This window comes from Sycon ciliatum, chromosome 11 (assembly GCF_964019385.1).
Source record: "Sycon ciliatum chromosome 11, ocSycCili1.1, whole genome shotgun sequence".
NCBI lineage: Eukaryota > Metazoa > Porifera > Calcarea > Leucosolenida > Sycettidae > Sycon > Sycon ciliatum.
The window spans coordinates 10860799-10879284 of NC_088653.1; the positions used below are offsets into that span (position 1 = coordinate 10860799).

At 48.2% G+C, this 18486-nt stretch overlaps 1 protein-coding gene across 1 annotated transcript in view; it reads left to right on the plus strand.

Annotated features, from left to right (window-relative positions):
- Positions 1–18486, plus strand: part of LOC135827484 (serine/threonine-protein phosphatase 2A regulatory subunit B'' subunit gamma-like) — a 70134-nt gene that overhangs the window by 33901 nt on the left and 17747 nt on the right. The window contains exons 5-6 of the mRNA XM_065339975.1: positions 16983–17036; positions 17289–17344. Of these exons, the coding sequence (XP_065196047.1) occupies positions 16983–17036; positions 17289–17344 (110 nt within the window). The remainder of the gene's footprint in view (positions 1–16982; positions 17037–17288; positions 17345–18486) is intronic.

The window sequence follows — 18486 nt, forward strand, 5'->3', positions numbered from 1 at the left end:
CTGGTCTTGGCTAAACCTAAAACAGGGTGTTATGTCGCGAATGTAGATACAAAACAAGACTGGGCCCAGAACGGAGCCTTGGGGCACTCCTCGGGAGCATGGGCGTGACGGTCCAAGTTCCTGACCAACTCTAACAGTTTATTTTCGTACTTGGTCAGTATAGGAAATATTGACCTCGTACTCAGTCAATATTAGATAAGTATCCCCGCGTGCCAAAGCATAATATGGGGGTTTTGCAAGCATAATGCGAGAATTCATGAAAGCACAATTCCATGATTTCGCAAGCATAATACGCTGGAGCTAGGCTGAAGCGTAGTTTGCATGCATTTGTAGTGCATTTTCATTGTGTTTCTCAGTTTGCCCATTAGAAAATGAGCTGATGAAACCGGAGATGAGGGTACATTTTTATTGCATAATTATTATTATTATGTAAATAGGCGTCGAGGCGACAATAGTTTTAGAATTGCGATCAACAGAACGAGCTGAACCGACATTTCACAAAGGCTTTTATTGTATTCCAAAAACGAGTGGATACGAAGGCAGTGAAGAACATGGAAGAAAGAAAAAATGTGATATGGAGAAAATGATGAACAAAAAATCGTACTTCGAACTAGTTTTCGCACAACACTCCTCAGGAAGCTACGTTGTACTAATGAAAAACAATCCAGAAAGATACTAATAAAGAGAAATGGAGTGAGAAGAAACAACACCTATGAAAATGATAATCCTACTGCCTTCGTATCCACTCGTTTTTTGAATACAATAAAAGCCTTTGTGAAATGTCGGTTCAGCTCGTTCTGTTTATCGCAATTCTAAAACTATTATTATTATGTATCTAATATTGACTGAGTACGAGGTCAATATAGAAAATAAAAGCCGAGTAAAAGACCGAGGCGAAGCCGAGGTCTTTTACGAGGTTTTTATTTCCTATACTGACCAAGTACGAAGTCAATATTAGATTTATCACGACAAACAGTCCGTACTTCAAATTCCAGAACGATAACCTCATGAATCCCGGTTTTATGATTGCACAACCGTTGCAACACCACCTACTCATGCAGTGAAAATGCTGCACTAGGCACCGTTCAACTGCGCAACCCCTAAGCAGTCAAATATAAGCAGTCAATATAGCCCTAAGGAGTGAAATATGCAGGAATATTTGACTGCTTAGGTATGGCAAAAATCTATGTGAGTCAATACTAAGGGGGTGATATGTATATGTTATCGCATGGTTGCGAGGGCCTTATGGCATATTATTGCCCCGAGAGGTTAGCCCGAGGGCCGTAGGCCCGAGTGCTAACCTCGAGGGGCAATAATATGCCATAAGGCCCGCAGCAACCATGTGATAACAAATTTATCACATGGCCCACAGAGCAGACCATTGGGCTGCTGTTGAAACTATCCCAAATGCCACCACATTATGACCACAATGTATATTGATGTGCTATCATTATCAAAACAGGAAAAATGAAGATATTTCTCCGACACCCTAACAAAAAGCCTTCTACAGGCCATCAGAGAGTATACAGTACTGAAAGACGGAGACAGAAAAAAAGTGCCGGCACAGCATCGTCATGGCAATAGACATGGCAACCACAATAAAACACAGCAGAATCATAATTTCAGTTGAAAAATAAAGAGTGCTACCACTCAAGAGTTTCTTCATGTTTACATGTGTATCAGGAAGTTGTCAAATACAGTACTGCAAGTATTTGACGACTCCCTGGTGTGTAATTCTGAGGACAATTTTTCTTCTTTTTATCAGCTCCAGATAGCTGTATTTTTCATTGCAAAACATTCCTGAATTGTTGTGTTTGTTGTTCAAGCAAAGGTGAAGGCAGAGGACAGGTGACCCTGGTAAGAGTTATGCGTGGCACATGAAGACCACACACAGGCAGTGACTTTGCGAGGATCTGAAAACGCACGATGCGGAGTTGAATTTATTTGTGTTATTTCAAATAATTGTTTGTGATCACAGTACCACATGTGCACATCGAGCAGAACTGAATCTTATCCACAAGCTTACCGACGGTCAGGCTGCCAAAATGATTGAACAAATGATCCCTGCAAGCACCACACGGCAGACGTCCGAGGCCATGTCCATTGCCGGGACGTCCATCTCCAAAAACAATTCCATCTTCGTCTCAATGCTACACTGCGACTCGTCGTAGAGTCGTACAGAGTCGTCGTAGACTCGTAGTACAGTCTAGCCACGCGATCACTGAAATAAACTATTTTTTTGCGGGCAAATAAACTATTTTTTTGCGGGCAATATCGCATATTATTGCCCGCGGCGCGAAAGGTGCTGATTCGCTGGAGTACGGGCAACAATCACGTGCCATGTGATAATGTTTATTACAACCTCTCGAGACTCGGCGGAAACACCGGCCAATGTTACGTTACATAATTGAAAGTTTGAATACGGAGAGTGATAACACTTTATCGCACCCCACGTGAGTGTTTCCATGGTTTGAGCCAATCAGCGGCCTTACTGAGCGTGCAATATTCCCCAGTACACCGCCAGCCAATGTGGATGCACTGCAGTGCGATATTGCACCCCGGCGAGTGAGCGTGCAAATAATCGTAGATTCCGCTAGGACCCGCAGGGTCCGACGTGGAATCGGGGTTACACGAGGAGTGAAGGCGAAGAATGTGACAGTGTGTTTGGCCTCAAATCGCTCTAGTTTTCCATAAATTTCCAGCGGTTTAAAGATAAAAATGCAAATGCACGCCTTGATTGCACCTAGCACCTCTTGCTTTCTTTGGCCTTTTCTGAGCGACCAAAATGATAGTGCAATCAAGAGTAGTGACAGTGAGGGGTGGGTGACACCAGCACAATGGGCGGGAACACACTGTCACATTCTTCGCCTTCACTCCTCGTGTAACCCCGATTCCACGTCGGACCCTGCGGGTCCTAGCGGAATCTACGATTACACTTCGGAGCTTCGGCTTCGAATGTGACAGTGTGACTTTTAAAGTGATCCACCACCTCAACCAAGGCAAAGGCGTAGCCAAGCATTATGCGCGAAGGAGAAGCGCGCATGTGGAGTGAAGGAACAGGCATCTCGCAGAGTGCCTGATATACAGTAAAAATGACGCTATGTATCGAGGATACACCATATGTACAGGTGCCCTTCAAGTCGGAGACATGAAGGGAGAAAAGGGTGACAGTCACTAGCACCGGACACAGATAATAATACTGCGACACCATGGCGAGGCTGTGTCAAAATATGGAATGTCACAGTACTCCTCGAGCCAGGAATGTGGACAAAGAAGTTTGTCCCTTGCAAACCAGGGAACCAGGAAGGTCTTAGATCTGGAACCCTAGACATTTGTCTTGCGGACGGAGGCAAGGGCGAACACAACACGTACCTTCGGGAGTTGATGGCAGTGGAATACGGACAGACTGCGAAGCTCCGAGGTGAACGGGGAGCCTGAGTCAAAACCTTCTACATGGGAACGTGCCGTGTCAGACGTTTCCGAGGCAATTGGGATTGGGTCTCCAAGCCTGCAGAACCTCCAGAACATTGATGACACTCCATGTGCTGGCAGGCCAGCAGTAATAGACATCGGGCATCAAATGGGTGGTCGCTACATCAGCCTGACCAATACTCCAAGAGGCCCTGAACACGTAGCTGAAGTGTCGACGAGAGAGGAGAAAGATGCATAGGTAATTGGTCTATACTGCCTCCCTACATCGCACTGGGTGGCTAAGGAGTTGGTCCGACTGCGATGAACTCCAGACCGGACCCACCAACAGCACTTGCTATATGTGGTGAATAGCGCCAACCATCAGGATGAGGCAGAATGGAGGGTGCAGAAGTGCATTCTCCCACTGGTCTGGTCTGCCGGAAGGACCAAGGAAGCCTGGCCCTCGGCCTCAGGATCTGAGCGCTAACTCACATACTGGTCCAGTTAGCGGGTATGGCTGGCCACAAATCGGGCAAGTGGTCTGTACCAATGATGTAACTGTGTACATGGTGTAAGGACCTACCTGTCCAACAGGCAGTTGCAGCTGTCTGCAGACCGTGACGGTCGTGTGGGTCGTGGACGATGTCCCGAACATTGACGGCGACTAGGTGGAGCCAGCGGGGTCGCGCCAATAGTAATAGTTATGTACTCTTGGTAGCGCTAACAGACACATAGTTATCCAATGTTTCTTTCCTTGGATACGTAAGCAACAGCCATCACATGATCAATCTCGACATGCAAAGGTACTCCCGTTATGCCATGCACTGGGGCTTGCAGACCAAGGCACTCCGCCCACAAGCAGTAGATGAATGGAGTTTAACTCCTGCACAGTCATGTGGTTATGGGTGGCTGCTGTGCATGGGTCCTGAACTGACGGGCTCTCGTAGCGCAGCGATGGCACCTGTGAGGTGACTGGCTGGCCATCCCCGACTGAAAAGTGACAGACCCAGTAATGGAGACTTGTCAATTGAATCACGAGACCATATATCGAGGTTGCACAGCCAAGGCTGTGGAGCTCTATCCTGCAAGCACTATACTGTAATGAATTGATCGACTGTGAAGCTGGACTAGCGGGAACGCCTTCCTCAATTCCGGACACTTCACGTTCAGGCGCCTCAAGTGGCTTGGTGATGGTAGAGATGGTGAGCCTCATACATTCCAGGGACTGCACCAGCTACAAGCCGGACTTGTGCAGGTTTACTTGGAGCTCGAGATGCTCCAGGAGGCGGATCGTTGCTTGCACTATGGTGTGCCGCAACCAGACCGCACACAATAATGAGGCAGGTGGCAATGCACATCACTACCTTCACCGCCCATGTCCGGAAAACGCAGACGATCGATGCAGACACTTGGTGCATGTGCGGAGTGAATAACACATGCCGAACGGTAGACATGTGTACCGCCAGCCACTACCGGATGGCCGGATGGATGCCGGTCGAGTGACACATGTCCTGCATGGCCAAATAGCACATTGCCTCCATGAGGCTGGCAACATCGTCAGTGGCCGTACCGGGTCTCCAGCTTGCAGGGACCTGTGGTGATATAATCGTCATATTCGGGTGCTCACCGATGGTAGAGATGACGCAGGATGCGGAGCCAATGGCTGCTTGGATGGTCATTTGAACTGGACATAGTTTATATCCGTAGATCTCAGGTATATGTATGGCTTACTCAGCTATTGCACAACATGGTCATGGACCTTGGGAGTGCACAGGACGTCTACGGCAAGACAAGGGTGAATGTATATGGAGGTCATCAAGTTCTTCCTCCACGGTGAGAACACAAAGACATCACATATTCACTGATTTCCTTCTGCGCTAGGAAAGCAGTTTTCTATACAATATACATAACTGTATATTTGTTTACAAAGAGGCGTCTTGTCGAGGGTAGAGGGCTCAACACTATGATGATTTCATTGAGTAAGGAACTCAAAGTTGCAACAAACTCTAAGACCTCCTTGTGCCTGTTGTGTATATACCTGTTCTGTATATATTTTATACGTGAAGTACATTTATGCAAATGTACTCGTAAGCGTACCAAGTAAGGCACACCGTGAAAGGCCACCGACAGCCGAGCAGGCTGGTAGTATGGACCATTGGCTGCACCATTACGGGAGTGGCACGACATGCATCCAGCTGCTTCAGCTCGTCTGCCAAGCCCTTGTTGGTAACGAAAGCCTGGTACATGGTGGGTCGGGCACAAGGCACACGTGCATGCAGTACCGGCGTATCCGCCATATCAGTACTAAACAGTACGAGACTGATCTGGTTGCTAGCTATGGTTGCTAGCTATAATATAAGTAGATTCCTTCTGGGTGCGTAGATATTCCAGGATACGTACGATGAAATGCTATCCACAGTAGTAAATTACAGATACGGTTACTTGGACCTGCCGTTGCACGGAAAGGGCCGCGCTGATATGCACATATCATATGGGCAATGAATTGATCCCAGTTATGGATGCGGCAGTAATCGTGCAAGGCCTTGGCTGGCCAGACCAAAAAGGGGGTGGTCCCTCGCGGTACCCGAGGTGGGCACTAACTTGAGTAGTGGAAGGCAGTATACCACAAGTCATAGCGTACACAAAGGCAAGTGTACATGACATTGCACTCTTGGCACTACGCTCAGCAGATAGCTGGAGCGCCCGTGTCCGTACGTGCTCCAGCCACCGAAGGTCAGACTGAGGTATGGCAACAGCAAAAGTGTTATATGCTTCACCACTTCGAGGTTGCTATCACAAAAGGTGCTTGAGCAATAGGAGTGGCAGTACATTGTTGGCACTGCACAAATGGCAACCATTTGATGTTTATTTTTCATTGCTCACAGAGGTGCATCAGCCACCTTTGACATCGTGATTATGCTTCCAGAACCATGTATCTACATACAGGTAAACCTGTCTTAACCGGACGCCCGTGGTGCAGCGGAAACTGGTCTGATATGACAATATTCCGCTTGACACAGGGATGTACGTTCGATCCACAGCCCTTTGGTGCAGGAACATTTCCCGGTCAATACGGGATTCTGCTTGGTATAGGAGCAAGCAAACACAGGTAGAACTGTACTTGCGAAACAACAATATGAGCATGGCAGAACGGCATTAAGTTATGGGCGTGACTCTGGGCATGAAACAAAGCACTCGCCGGTGCTTGCAAAGCCACGAGACCATCGTTCATCACCAATGGACTAATGGTTAGAGTGTGGCAAGGCCCCCGACAGGGCCTGCCCACTGGCGTGACGGAAGCCACCATATCTACAATGACCGCACAGTCCACCGACATGGGTGGATGCGAGTTAGGCACAGACATTGGAAAGGCACTCCTGCTTTTCATGAAATTGCCCTGACCACACCAGGAAGGCACGACTCAGGGCAAGAAACAAAGCACTCGCTGGTGCTTGCAAACCCACGAGACCATCGTCCATGGATAGTGGATAGAGTGGTTAGAGTGCGGCAAGGCACGCGACAGGGCCTGCCTACTGTAGAGACCATCGTCCATCGACAGTGGACGGATGGTTAGAGTGTAGCAAGGCACGCGACAGGGCCTGCCCACTGGTTCGACCATCATCCATCCGCAGTGGATGGATGGTTAGAGTGGCTAGAGTGTGGCAAGGCACGCGACAGGGCCTGCTCACTGTAGACTATCGTCCATGGACAATAATTTTTGACGTATGGTTAGAGTGCGGCAAGGCACACGACATGGCCTGCCCAGTGGTGTGACCATCGTCCATCGACAGTGGATGGATGGCTAGAGTGTGGCAAGGCACGCGACAGGGCCTGCCCACTGGTGAGACCGTCGTCCATCGACAGTGGACGGATGGTTTGAGTGTGGCAAGACACGCGACAGGGCCTGCCCACTGTCGTGACAGAAGCCGCCGCATATCCGCCATGTCCGCGTCGTCCATCGATTGGGGTTGGATACCATGCCAGTTACTTGTAGGTACAGAGATTGGCAAGGCACTCGTCAGGGCCTGCCCAATGACGTGACGTAAGCCGTCTGTTGATGTTGCTACGCGCTAAGCGCAGAGCCTTGGCAAGGCACTCGGAAGAGCCTGCCGAACTCGTGAAGGCCGCCCTGACCCAACAGGAAAATCGTGACTCGGGGCATGAAACAAGGCACTCGTCGGTGCTTGCAAACCCACGGAACCATCGCAGCGTCGCCATCAGCATTGGCGGCCGAAAAGGCCGAAATTTCCATATCGGCACAAACTAGTTACTTCAGCACTTACCTACACGGACAGCACGACGATCCGGTAGGAACTCTTACTAGTCCTAGGCCTGGACTGCGAGCTTCAGCTTCGGAGTCATCATTAGACAATAGACACTGCCATAGCGGCGGTAGAAGACTGAAGTCTCAAGGATACTGGACAAAGGAAAAAGGTAACCTATCAGCAAAGAAGCGAAAGAAAAGGCCAAAGAAAGCAAGAGGTGCTAGGTGCAATCAAGGCGTGCATTTGCATTTTTATCTTTAAACCGCTGGAAATTTATGGAAAACTAGAGCGATTTGAGGCCAAACACACTGTCACATTCGAAGCCGAAGCTCCGAAGTGTAACCTATATTTGCACGCTCACTTCGAAGCGAGCGTGCAAATAGGTTATTTGCACGCTCGCTTCGAAGTGAGCGTGCAGATAGGTTATTTGCACGCTCACTCGCCGGGGTGCAATATCGCACTGCAGTGCATCCACATAGTCATTGGCTGGCGGTGTACGAGTACTGGGAATATTAATGATATTGCGAGTCGCTCCGCCAGGCCAGGGAGTCGCTGCTGACTTGCTGCAGCACACCAGATAATAATTGGTCGAAGACGCTGTCGATGTCGCGGAAGCGAATGTGGACCCGGCTTGCGTCCGCCAAGTCAACTACTTCACAAGCTCCGTGAGAGTCGAGACAGCGGACGCCCAAGTATTGGAGAAGACTGTCGACAGCCGATTTGAGAAACTGTCCGACGCCGCCATCGAACAGCCTCGTTTCTGAGCAGAAAAACAAAAAACACAGACCAGGCAACTGACAAATGGCTCCGCTTATTCGACGAGTATTGTAAAGACACAGGACGTCGCTGTGACCTGAGTACGGTTACGGCAAGCGACCTAGCTTACATTCTGCGACATGCATAGATCTACGTCGAATTGCGTCCGAAGAAAGCTGGAGTGAAGTTCTACTCTGCATCAAACTTGCTCGGTTTCCGTTCCGCAATACATCGCAAGCTAGTCGAGTTGAAGCGGCCCATGAACGTCCACAGTGACCCAGCGTTCAAGGACGCAAACATTGCATTGAAGGCCTTCCTCCTGATTCATGAAGCCAAAGAAAGCGGGAGAAGTCAAAGCGGTGGAGCACAAACACCCCATCAACGACGACGACATGAGCAAGCTGTCCCGCTACTTCCAGGATCTCCCGTGATAGACAGCAGCTACTCGAAAGAAGTGTTCCTCTAAAAATGAACGCGACTGGTTGTGCTGTGTTGTATGACTGTGAAATGATAGCAGGGTTGCATGCAGCATGCTACTTGCTAGGGTTGCATGCACCACACTGTGTCAAGTGTGTGGTGACAGACTGTGTGGTGGCAGGGGTGCGATAAATGTATTACTGCACTCGGACGCGTGCAATACCGGCGTCGATATGACTTACGGCTTCGCCGTTCGTGCAGATATCGGCCGGTATTGCACCGGTCCTTGTGCAGTAATACATACTTACTTACATAATGACACTCACAGTCAGATGAACTCTTAGGGTTTACCGGGTGTTAGCGGCCGTCGTGAGTTCCTACTTTTTTATTATTATTTTTTACGTATCTAATATTGACTGAGTACGAGGTCAATATAGGAAATAAAAGCCGAGTAAAAGACCGAGGCGAAGCCGAGGTCTTTTACGAGGTTTATATTTCCTATACTGACCAAGTACGAAGTCAATATTAGATTTATCACGACAAACAGTCCGTATTTCAAATTCCAGAACGATAACCTCATGAATCCCGGTTTTATGATTGCACAACCGTTGCACCACCACCTACTCATGCAGTGAAAATGCTGCACTAGGCACCGTTCAACTGCGCAACCCCTAAGCAGTCAAATATAAGCAGTCAATATAGCCCTAAGGAGTGAAATATGCAGGAATATTTGACTGCTTAGGTATGGCAAAAATCTATGTGAGTCAATACTAAGGGAGTGATAAAGTCAGACTGATATAGTCAGACACAGAATGCTGGATTTCGTCACTTGTTGTCGCGCCCTAGGCTCCGGCGGATTATGCCGGCATAGCCCCACTGGCCTGGTCGAGTGCTGTCACAACTAACTTCAACGGGCTGGATAAGGTTCAGCAACTTGCGCTGCATTTCCTGGGAGTCAACATGAGTCAAAACTTCGCCAAAAATACTCATCGAATGCATTCAGCGCCGAACCCCCCCATGAAATCGCACAGTCGAGTCATTCGATGACCACCTCGTATCGAGATGGCTCGCGACGAAGTGTCTCGCTGTCATGTCATGCATGCACCGGTAGCATGCATGCAGCGTAGACTGGTGAGTCGTGATCGTGCAGATCTGGGCCATCATCTGGCCCGCGGAAAGCGCGTTTGTTTTGTGTTTTGAATCTTTTGATCGCAAAACTACTTATTTCTTCTGACTGCTGATTGACAAAACAACCTTGGCCTTGCCTTCGCAGCTACATGCAAAGACTAGTTGAGAACTGAGGCGAGTTTCAACCAGCTAAAATTGTTTACTGCAATGTCAATCAAAACAATACGATTCAACCAATGGCCCAGTGTTGAGCCTGGGACTGGACAGTTTTTTTGCAGACGTTCAACGCCGCAAGCAGTGCCAGTGTGGTCGTTGTGAAGTAAGGCAACAGCAGCTTGTGCATTGCTGGGGACAAAACTGTGACTCCAAACTTTCAAGAGCCACTCTCTCCGTGTCATTTCTCTCCAACAACCCGCTGCTCCTCCGGGGTCTCTGACGGCAGCGCATCTACTTGTAGGCGTACGTGAGCGCACTGTAGCAATGTAGCCGGCTGCAGGACTGAACAACGTATTACCTGCGTGTGGTGCTGATCTGAGCTCGCGAGCGAGGACCTCTCCATCAGGTACCAATTATTGGCCTACAATAGTGGCTAGTAGCTAATACCACGCGGGCTACAAATTACAATCAGCTTGTGCCACACACACACACACACACACACACACACACACACAGAGTATGGCAACGATGTCCTGGGAGCAAAGGCTGCAGCAATTCGTCGAAGCTAAGGGTACGGTGAAGCAATTCAGCTACTTGTGGATTTTTTTAACGTTTTGTTTGTTTTAATTATTTTGTTTCCATGCACATACAGTCTTGGGCAAAGAAATCCAAAAAACTAGTGCCAACCCGCGAGCCAAAACTAGTGCCAACCCGCGAGCCAAAACTAGTGCCACGTCTCCATTTCATTAACCAGTACATCATGCACGTTCCCAAAACTGGTCCGAGGGCCGCATGAGCCGTATGAGCCTTGGCGCTACTTTCAAGGGTTGGATTTCTTTGGTGACGACTAGTTTGCACAAAAGAACGGACTGAAATTGGCAACATGCGGCACAGTTAGCCATGCAGCGAGTGATCTTGGTGATCCGGCAATGCACTGGCGAGTGGTGTGGACGACCGCCGTCACTTGCCGGATACCCACCTGGCTGTTACCCGGGCCACGGTCTTATCGATCATGCTCGTGATTCGTCGTTACTATGACCGGATACTTCTGCAGTGTTGTTCTGTCTGCAACCCCCCTCTGTTCACAGTGAAAAAGAAAAAAAAGAAAGACTAGTTTCAAAACGCAGTCAATAGTGCAAGCTGCAAGCTGGATCGACATACCAGGCTTTTTTACTGTCTACATATTTCTTCTAGCACAATTTTTGTTACTAATTTTAGTAAATTAGGCTCGGGTGGAGAGCCAAGGATTCATTTATAAGAAGAAAAGAGGGCCAAAGAGCTACAAGTTACGCTATAATATCCACTAACACCACCAGTTACATTACAAGATGCGCTAGAGCTGAGATGTGCTAGAGCTGATTGCCAGTTATGTGTAGAACGTCAGTACCGTCGGTCAGTGTCGTGCAATGTTATCGCATGTGCTTATTGTAAAGTAACTGCAGTGCTGTTACTGCATATTATAACGTCACGTGTAGCTCTTTGCTCCTCTTTTTCTTCTTATCATTTAATAAAGAGTATTTAGTATTGTATGGGTGTGTATGCAGCAGCAGCTTGTCCAGTTGATTTTACTATTGCAACTACAGGGAAACAGCTGTCTGAGACGACGGCGCAATGGACCTTCAAAATGTGGTCTCTGTTACCAGGTGGTCTCCTTATCCAGGGTCATTTGACAGGTAATAGCATCCCTTGATCCTTGTTGCAGTGGTCTTCTAGGACAGGTGGTCTCCTTATCCAGGGTTTCAGTGGTCTTCTAGGACAGGTGGTCTTCTAGGACAGGTGGTCGCCTTGACAGGTTTTAGTGTATTGTCCCCTCGTCGCTTGTTCAAAAAAAAGACTCTGCGTTCGCTTTTGTTCTGATACAGGTAGCAGTACCAGTGCTGGTGCTGCTGGTGGTGCCGGGCCATCGGGCGCAGTGTCGGCCGCATCGGAGGCGGACGTGGAGCAGATGACGGCGCAGTGCATTGCCGACTGGCACACGCCGACTGCTGCCGCCGCTGCAGCATCCACTTATCAGCACATACCTCGATTCTACAGAAAGGTACAGTGTGAAACTCTGCAGATTCTTTTGCATTTCTTTTCATGTCTTCTTTTTGAAAGTCGGATGTTGAGCAAATAATAAATAATTCTTTGTTGCCATCTTCCATAGGTCCGTCAAATAGTAGTAATAGGTTTTTCATTTGACCCGACGAGACCATGCGACGCTTGCAGACAACAGCACGAACAGTTCACCAGCCACACTCCACGAAAGCAAGTAGTATTACTCCTGACAAAACTTGTTTCGTTCCATAAAGATGACGGGGAACTCATCAGAGGAGAAGCAGTTGTTGAATGATGGAGTTAAGCTGAATAATGCAGTGGCGGGTTTAGGGGGGGGGGGGGGGGTGGGCGGGGGCGCCCCCCCCCCCCCTCAAAAATTTCGACCTAGGTTTCGAAAAATAAAAGGCAGCTGCGCAGGGCACCGGGCCGGTCTAGCTAGACTAGGCTCGGCGCGCGCGTGCGCGACCTGAAACAATTGTCCAAAAGCGGTTGCACGGTACGGTGCTCGAGCTGGTGTTGATTGTACTAGTACAGACTACAGACTACAGACTAGTATAGTACTGTACACTACAGACTACAGACTAGTATAGTACTGTACACTACAGACTACAGACTAGTATAGTACTGTACACTACAGACTACAGACTAGTATAGTACTGTACACTACAGACTACAGACTAGTATAGTACTGTACACTACAGACTACAGACTAGTATAGTACTGTACACTACAGACTACAGACTAGTATAGTACTGTACACTACAGACTACAGACTAGTATAGTACTGTACACTACAGACTACAGACTAGTATAGTACTGTACAGTGTACAGAGTAGAGTCTACGTACAGTGAGCATATGCACGGCTACAGAAACACGGTGACCATGGTGACCTGACTGTGTACTGTTGAGTGTTGTAGAGTGTGATCCCTGCTGGGACGCGCTCGACGCGTCTTCAACGGTACAAACATCGAAGAAAAGTCTTCGATCGAGTCAACCAAAACACGATTCGAATGCCGAGGGCTCAGGCGATCATCCTCGTTCGAATCGTGTTTTGGTTGACTCGAAGGCTTTTCTTCGATGTCTCAGGGACATCCCAAAAGGCCAAGCTCTAGCCAGCAGAGCCTGGAATTTTTCCTGGAATTTTTGTAAAGCGTTCCTGTCGCGGCGCAACTCCTGCTGCCGCTCCAACAGGAAACAGTGGGAGTGACGAAGTCGCTGTTATTCCAGTTGAACTTTCGGAGCGGACTGACAGTCACACTCCGCCAGACGTGGAAGAACCTGTTGTCAGCGAGCAGCCAGAACATGAAGAACAGCGCACAGTCAACAGCGCACGGAAGGGACCAGGGACACGTATCACTCTAAAATCAGAGGGGAGAGCGTTCCAGAGAATGCTTCCCCGAAACATCATGGTCGATCGTCCCGCAGGCCCACGAAGAAAGGGAACTCGAAGCAAGTTCGACACTTGTCCCCGTGTGGTGCGCTGATCCTCCGGAACAGTCTCTGGGGCCGTTCGGGTGAATAACTGTTGAAGAAGGGGGCTACAGGAGGAGCTTCTTGACATCGGTTTTCAAAATGGCTGACCTGGGACAGTAGCATGATGTCATGTACCCCACCCCATCCCGCCTTGATCCCGGCCGCAACCCCCCCCCCCCTCAGCCAAATCCTGGACACGCCACTGTAATGTTATTTTTTAGAGAAGATACCAACGCAAGGTGTAAGCACTCAACTATCTCACATATGTGACAAATCAACACAAAGAGGAATAGTGCAGAATGGAGGTGTTATGAACCCTACCATACTTAACTATCACAAGTGCTAAATCGATCACAATGAGAAGGAGAGGTACACAGGCATAGGTTGCGCTAGTTTACACGTCACAAAGAGTACTGAGGTGGTGACAAAGATAGGTGAAAAGTAGACGCCAAGTGAAGGCCAACAAATCATCACGGACGTCTAACGTCACATCTGAAGATTGCTGACTGCACAAGACAAATACTTCACGAACCTCGATGATTGAAATTCAGCTTCAGCCAACGGTAGGTGAAAGGAAGGCTGCTGGGTGTGACATAGAACTGTGGGCTGCTGAGGCGACGTATCCATCTAGATCTTGACTGCAGGGTTGGCGTCTAACGCTATAATCCGAGCAGCAGATCAAATCCTTCCTTTGGTCAATGGCAAGTTTCCTGGTCCAGGAGAAGTCATAATTCTTTGTTGCCATCTTCCGTAGAACTGTGGGCGGCTGAGGCGACGTATCCATCTAGATCTTGGCTGCAAGGTTGGCGTCTAACGCTATAATCCGAGCAGCAGATCACATCCTTCCTCTGAAAATGGCAGGTTTCCTGGTCCAGGAGAAGTCATAATTCTTTGTTGCCATCTTCCATAGAACTGTGGGCTGCTGAGGCGACGTATCCATCTAGATCTTGACGGCAGGGTTGGCGTCTAACGCTATAATCCGAGCAGCAGATCATATTCTTCCTCTGACAATGGCAGGTTTCCTGGTCCAAGAGAAGTCATAATTCTTTGTTGCCATCTTCCATAGAACTGTGGGCTTCTGAGGCGACATATCCATCTAGATCTTGACTGCAGGGTTGGCGTCTAACGCTATAATCCGAGCAGCAGATCCCATCCTTCCGTTGAGTGTTTACACCTTGCGCTGGTATCTTATCTATAAAATAACATTATTCAGCTTAACTCCATCATTCAACAACTGCTTCTCCTCTGATGAGTTCCCCATCATCTTTATGGAACGAAACAAGACTTGTCAGGAGTAATACTACTTGCTTTCGTGGAGTGTGGCTGGTGAACTGTTCGTGCTGTTGTCTGCAAGCGTCGCATGGTCTCGTCGGGTCAAATGAAAAAACTTATTACAAATAATAAATAGTCAACTTTGCGTATAACGACACTCGACGGGGCATCTTTTACTCCCAGAAAGGTGGCAGGCCTGACAGTATGTTCTATGCCTGCGTGGGCACACACGCGCACTGTAAAAGCAGACATTTTCGATGGTGTAGTTTTTTCGGTATTCTCCAAAATTGGCGTTTCGGCGGAGGGAAATTTTAGGTTAACCCATTTTCCAGGTAAGTGTACTAATACCGACATTTTCGGTTGCGTTTTATTTTAGGTAAAAATTGTCGGCACCGAAGTTACCGAAATAAAACACCACCGAAATTTTCTGCTTTTACAGTATTCTATGTCTGCTCGTATGTGTTTGCTCTACACTGTTCAGTGTCCGGATGAGAACGATGCAGTCCGTATGAGAGTGAGAGAGGAAGCACGGTAAGCATGCTATGATTATTATGATGATGTCATGCTTTGCTCGTCTCGTGAGAAAATGTTATACAATGTGCACTCTGATGTAAAATATGTACTCTGTTTTGCATTTCTGTACGCTAGTGTTCAACCACGCATGCTCGGTTTTGGGTGCGTGTGCGCCTGCGTGTGTGTGTGTGTGTGTGTGTGTGTGTGTATGTGTGTGTGTATGTGTGGTCATTGGACGTGTGTGTGTGTGTGTGCATGTGTGTGTGTGTGTGTGTGTGTATGTGCTGTGTGTTTGTGTGCGCGCGTGTGTGTGTGTGCCCGTTCTTGTTTTTTTTCTGTTTGCGTTCAGAGCACATCATGTGCAGCGTCTTAGCAAGGAGATGTTGACGAACAGCGACCTTGATGTGAGTGTATACTTTAGCAGAAATTTTCGGTGGTGTTTTATTTTCGGTAACTTCGGTGCCGACAATTTTTACCGATAATAAAACGCAACCGAAAATTTCGGTACAACCGATACTACACTGTAGTACTGTATACATGTAGTACTAGTACACTTACCTGGAAAACGGGTTTTACCGAAAATTTCTCTCACCGAACCGCCGATTTTGGAGAATACCGGAAATATTACACCACCGAAAATTTCTGTTTTTACAGTATACTGTATAGTGTATAGTGCTGCACTGTATTGAGTCACTGAGTCACTGAGTCACCGAGTAACTGAGTAACTGAGTATGGCTGCTTTCCCCACTTGTTGAGTTGGATTTGGGCCATTCACGTGCATTCGAAATCTTACGGGTGCGTCGACACCCACTCTGTGTGTGTGTGCGTGAACGTGCCTACGCACGTTTGAATTACTTACTGACAACTGACACATTTTCCACACTCACTTATTCCTATTATCTCTGCCATTGCTGCCGCCTCCAGTGCTGCTGCTGGTATTGTTGTTGTTGTTGTTGTTGTTGTTGTTGTTGTTGTTGTTGTTGTTGTTGTTGTTGTTGTTGTTGTTGTTGTTGTTGTTGTTGTTGTTGTTGTTGTTGTTGTTGTTGATTTTGAATTCTTTATTCTCACGATGGCACCATCGCCAATAAGACATCGTTGTTGTTGTTGTCGTCGCCGCCGCCGCCGTCGTCGTCATCGTTGTTGCCTTTGCCGATTTCGTCAATGTTATACTTCGTGCCAAACAATTGAGAGTCCTCAGGCTAGGTAGAGTGCGCAATATTCATTTGAATAGAGCTATCTCTTACACACGACACGGAGCACCACGCATCTGATCATTCGCGGCAGCTAGTAGTTTCATGCCCGTCGGCAATCATCAGACAACTAAACCTTCGGGTGTTCAGGGGCGTCGCACACGGTACGGTCACTACGGTATTGACCGTACCACTCTTTGCCCCGAGTACCCCATGAATCAATAAAATGCACTGATTTGAGCTCTGAATTTCCAAAATTTTCAGCTCAGCCTCTCTCGCGCGTAAATAGTACAGTTGAGATGTCTGAGCGTAGCACACTAAAATACCTTCTGACGCCCCTGGTGTTTGTTGTCCGTTACCCAGGTTGTCTGGGCTCTTCTACAGACGCAATACTCCAGTCAGGAGAATGAAGAGAAGGTGAGTTGTTGGTGTTCTGTTGATCCGCCGCTGTGGTGGTCAGTGTGTGAACTGCACGTGGAGCGTGGGTCAGTGAAGCTTGCCCTGTTGTCAAATAACCAAGAGTTCATAGCCAAAAGTGTTCAGCTCAACCAGCTCTCACCTAGTGGCGAGACGGTCACACGTGTGTCCGTTTATTTCTCTCTCTCTCTCTCTCTCTCTCCGATTCTCTCCGATTCTCTCCGACTCTCTCTCTCTCTCTCCCCAATACAGATGATCAATTTTGACGACTTTGTGCGCGTAGGCCAAGAGGCCGGCGAAAAGTTCAGGTAAGGCTGTAGCTGGGCCTTCCGGTCGGTCACCTTTGCACCAGCCTCTCCCCATACCCCCCTCCCCTCCCCCATCACCGTCACTGCCGCTGTCGTCCTCGTGGTTTGAATTTATTCTCACGATGACCAGTGGCCGATAAGAGGTGTTGTTTGATTTCTTTATTCTCACTTGTTGTTGGCGGTGGTGGTGGTGGTGATGCTGCTGTTATTATTGCTGCTGCTGGTGCTGCTGCTGTTGCCATTGCCGTTGATGTTTGTTGTTGCTAACATCATTCTCGTCGTCATTCTCATTGTTTTTCTCATGGTTATTGCCATGGTTCATGCAGCTCTTACTTCACTCCCATGGTGTATGCAAAGCTCTAGCAGCAAGACCCTCGTGGCCGGTAAGCTGTTCTAGAGTACAGCCATGCAGCCATGCAGCTGTACAGCTTAGCTAAAGCTAGCTACGCATACAAGTTTTATTTTCGGTACACGTACAAGTGGACTTTGGCCACTGGCCCTGGATTCTGCATTCACAGCACGTACTGTGAACTGCGATGCCTAGGCCATTAGGCACAAGCATTCACATACTGAGTGAGGGTCGAAAGCTTTTAGGGTGGGGTTTGGGGGTGGGCATGCTCCCTGTCGCCCTCACGGACTAAGTGCCTGGCACTTCTGCACTTTCAACCTTTTGAGAGGTGTTGACACTGTGGAGCTTACCGTACGTGCAGCCTTTGACTTCTGATATAACAAACACCATTGTGCAGGAGAATTAGTTCTTTATAGCCGAAGTTCCTTATGACAGAAATGCACTCACACCATACAAGCAGCAAGTCATGACTTGCAAGTGGCCCACGACAGAATGAATGCACCTGGTTTACATACGGCCCTACAATGTTTGGTTTGTTATAACCGAAACTGTTCGCTATAAAGGGTCAGCTTTGTGCGGGTTCAAACAGGGACATGGACACTGGTTCGCTATATCCCGTAATTTGCTATATGTATGTGCGAGTCTGTTATAAGTGGAGTCGACTGTATATCTTTAAAAAAAGGCGGGCTCCCTCTTCAGGCCAGCAATGGATCAGCCACTGATGTGCCTATCTGTCTCTCCGTCTTTCTTCATTTCTGTGTGTCTGTCTGTCTGCTGTCTGTCTGTCTGTCTG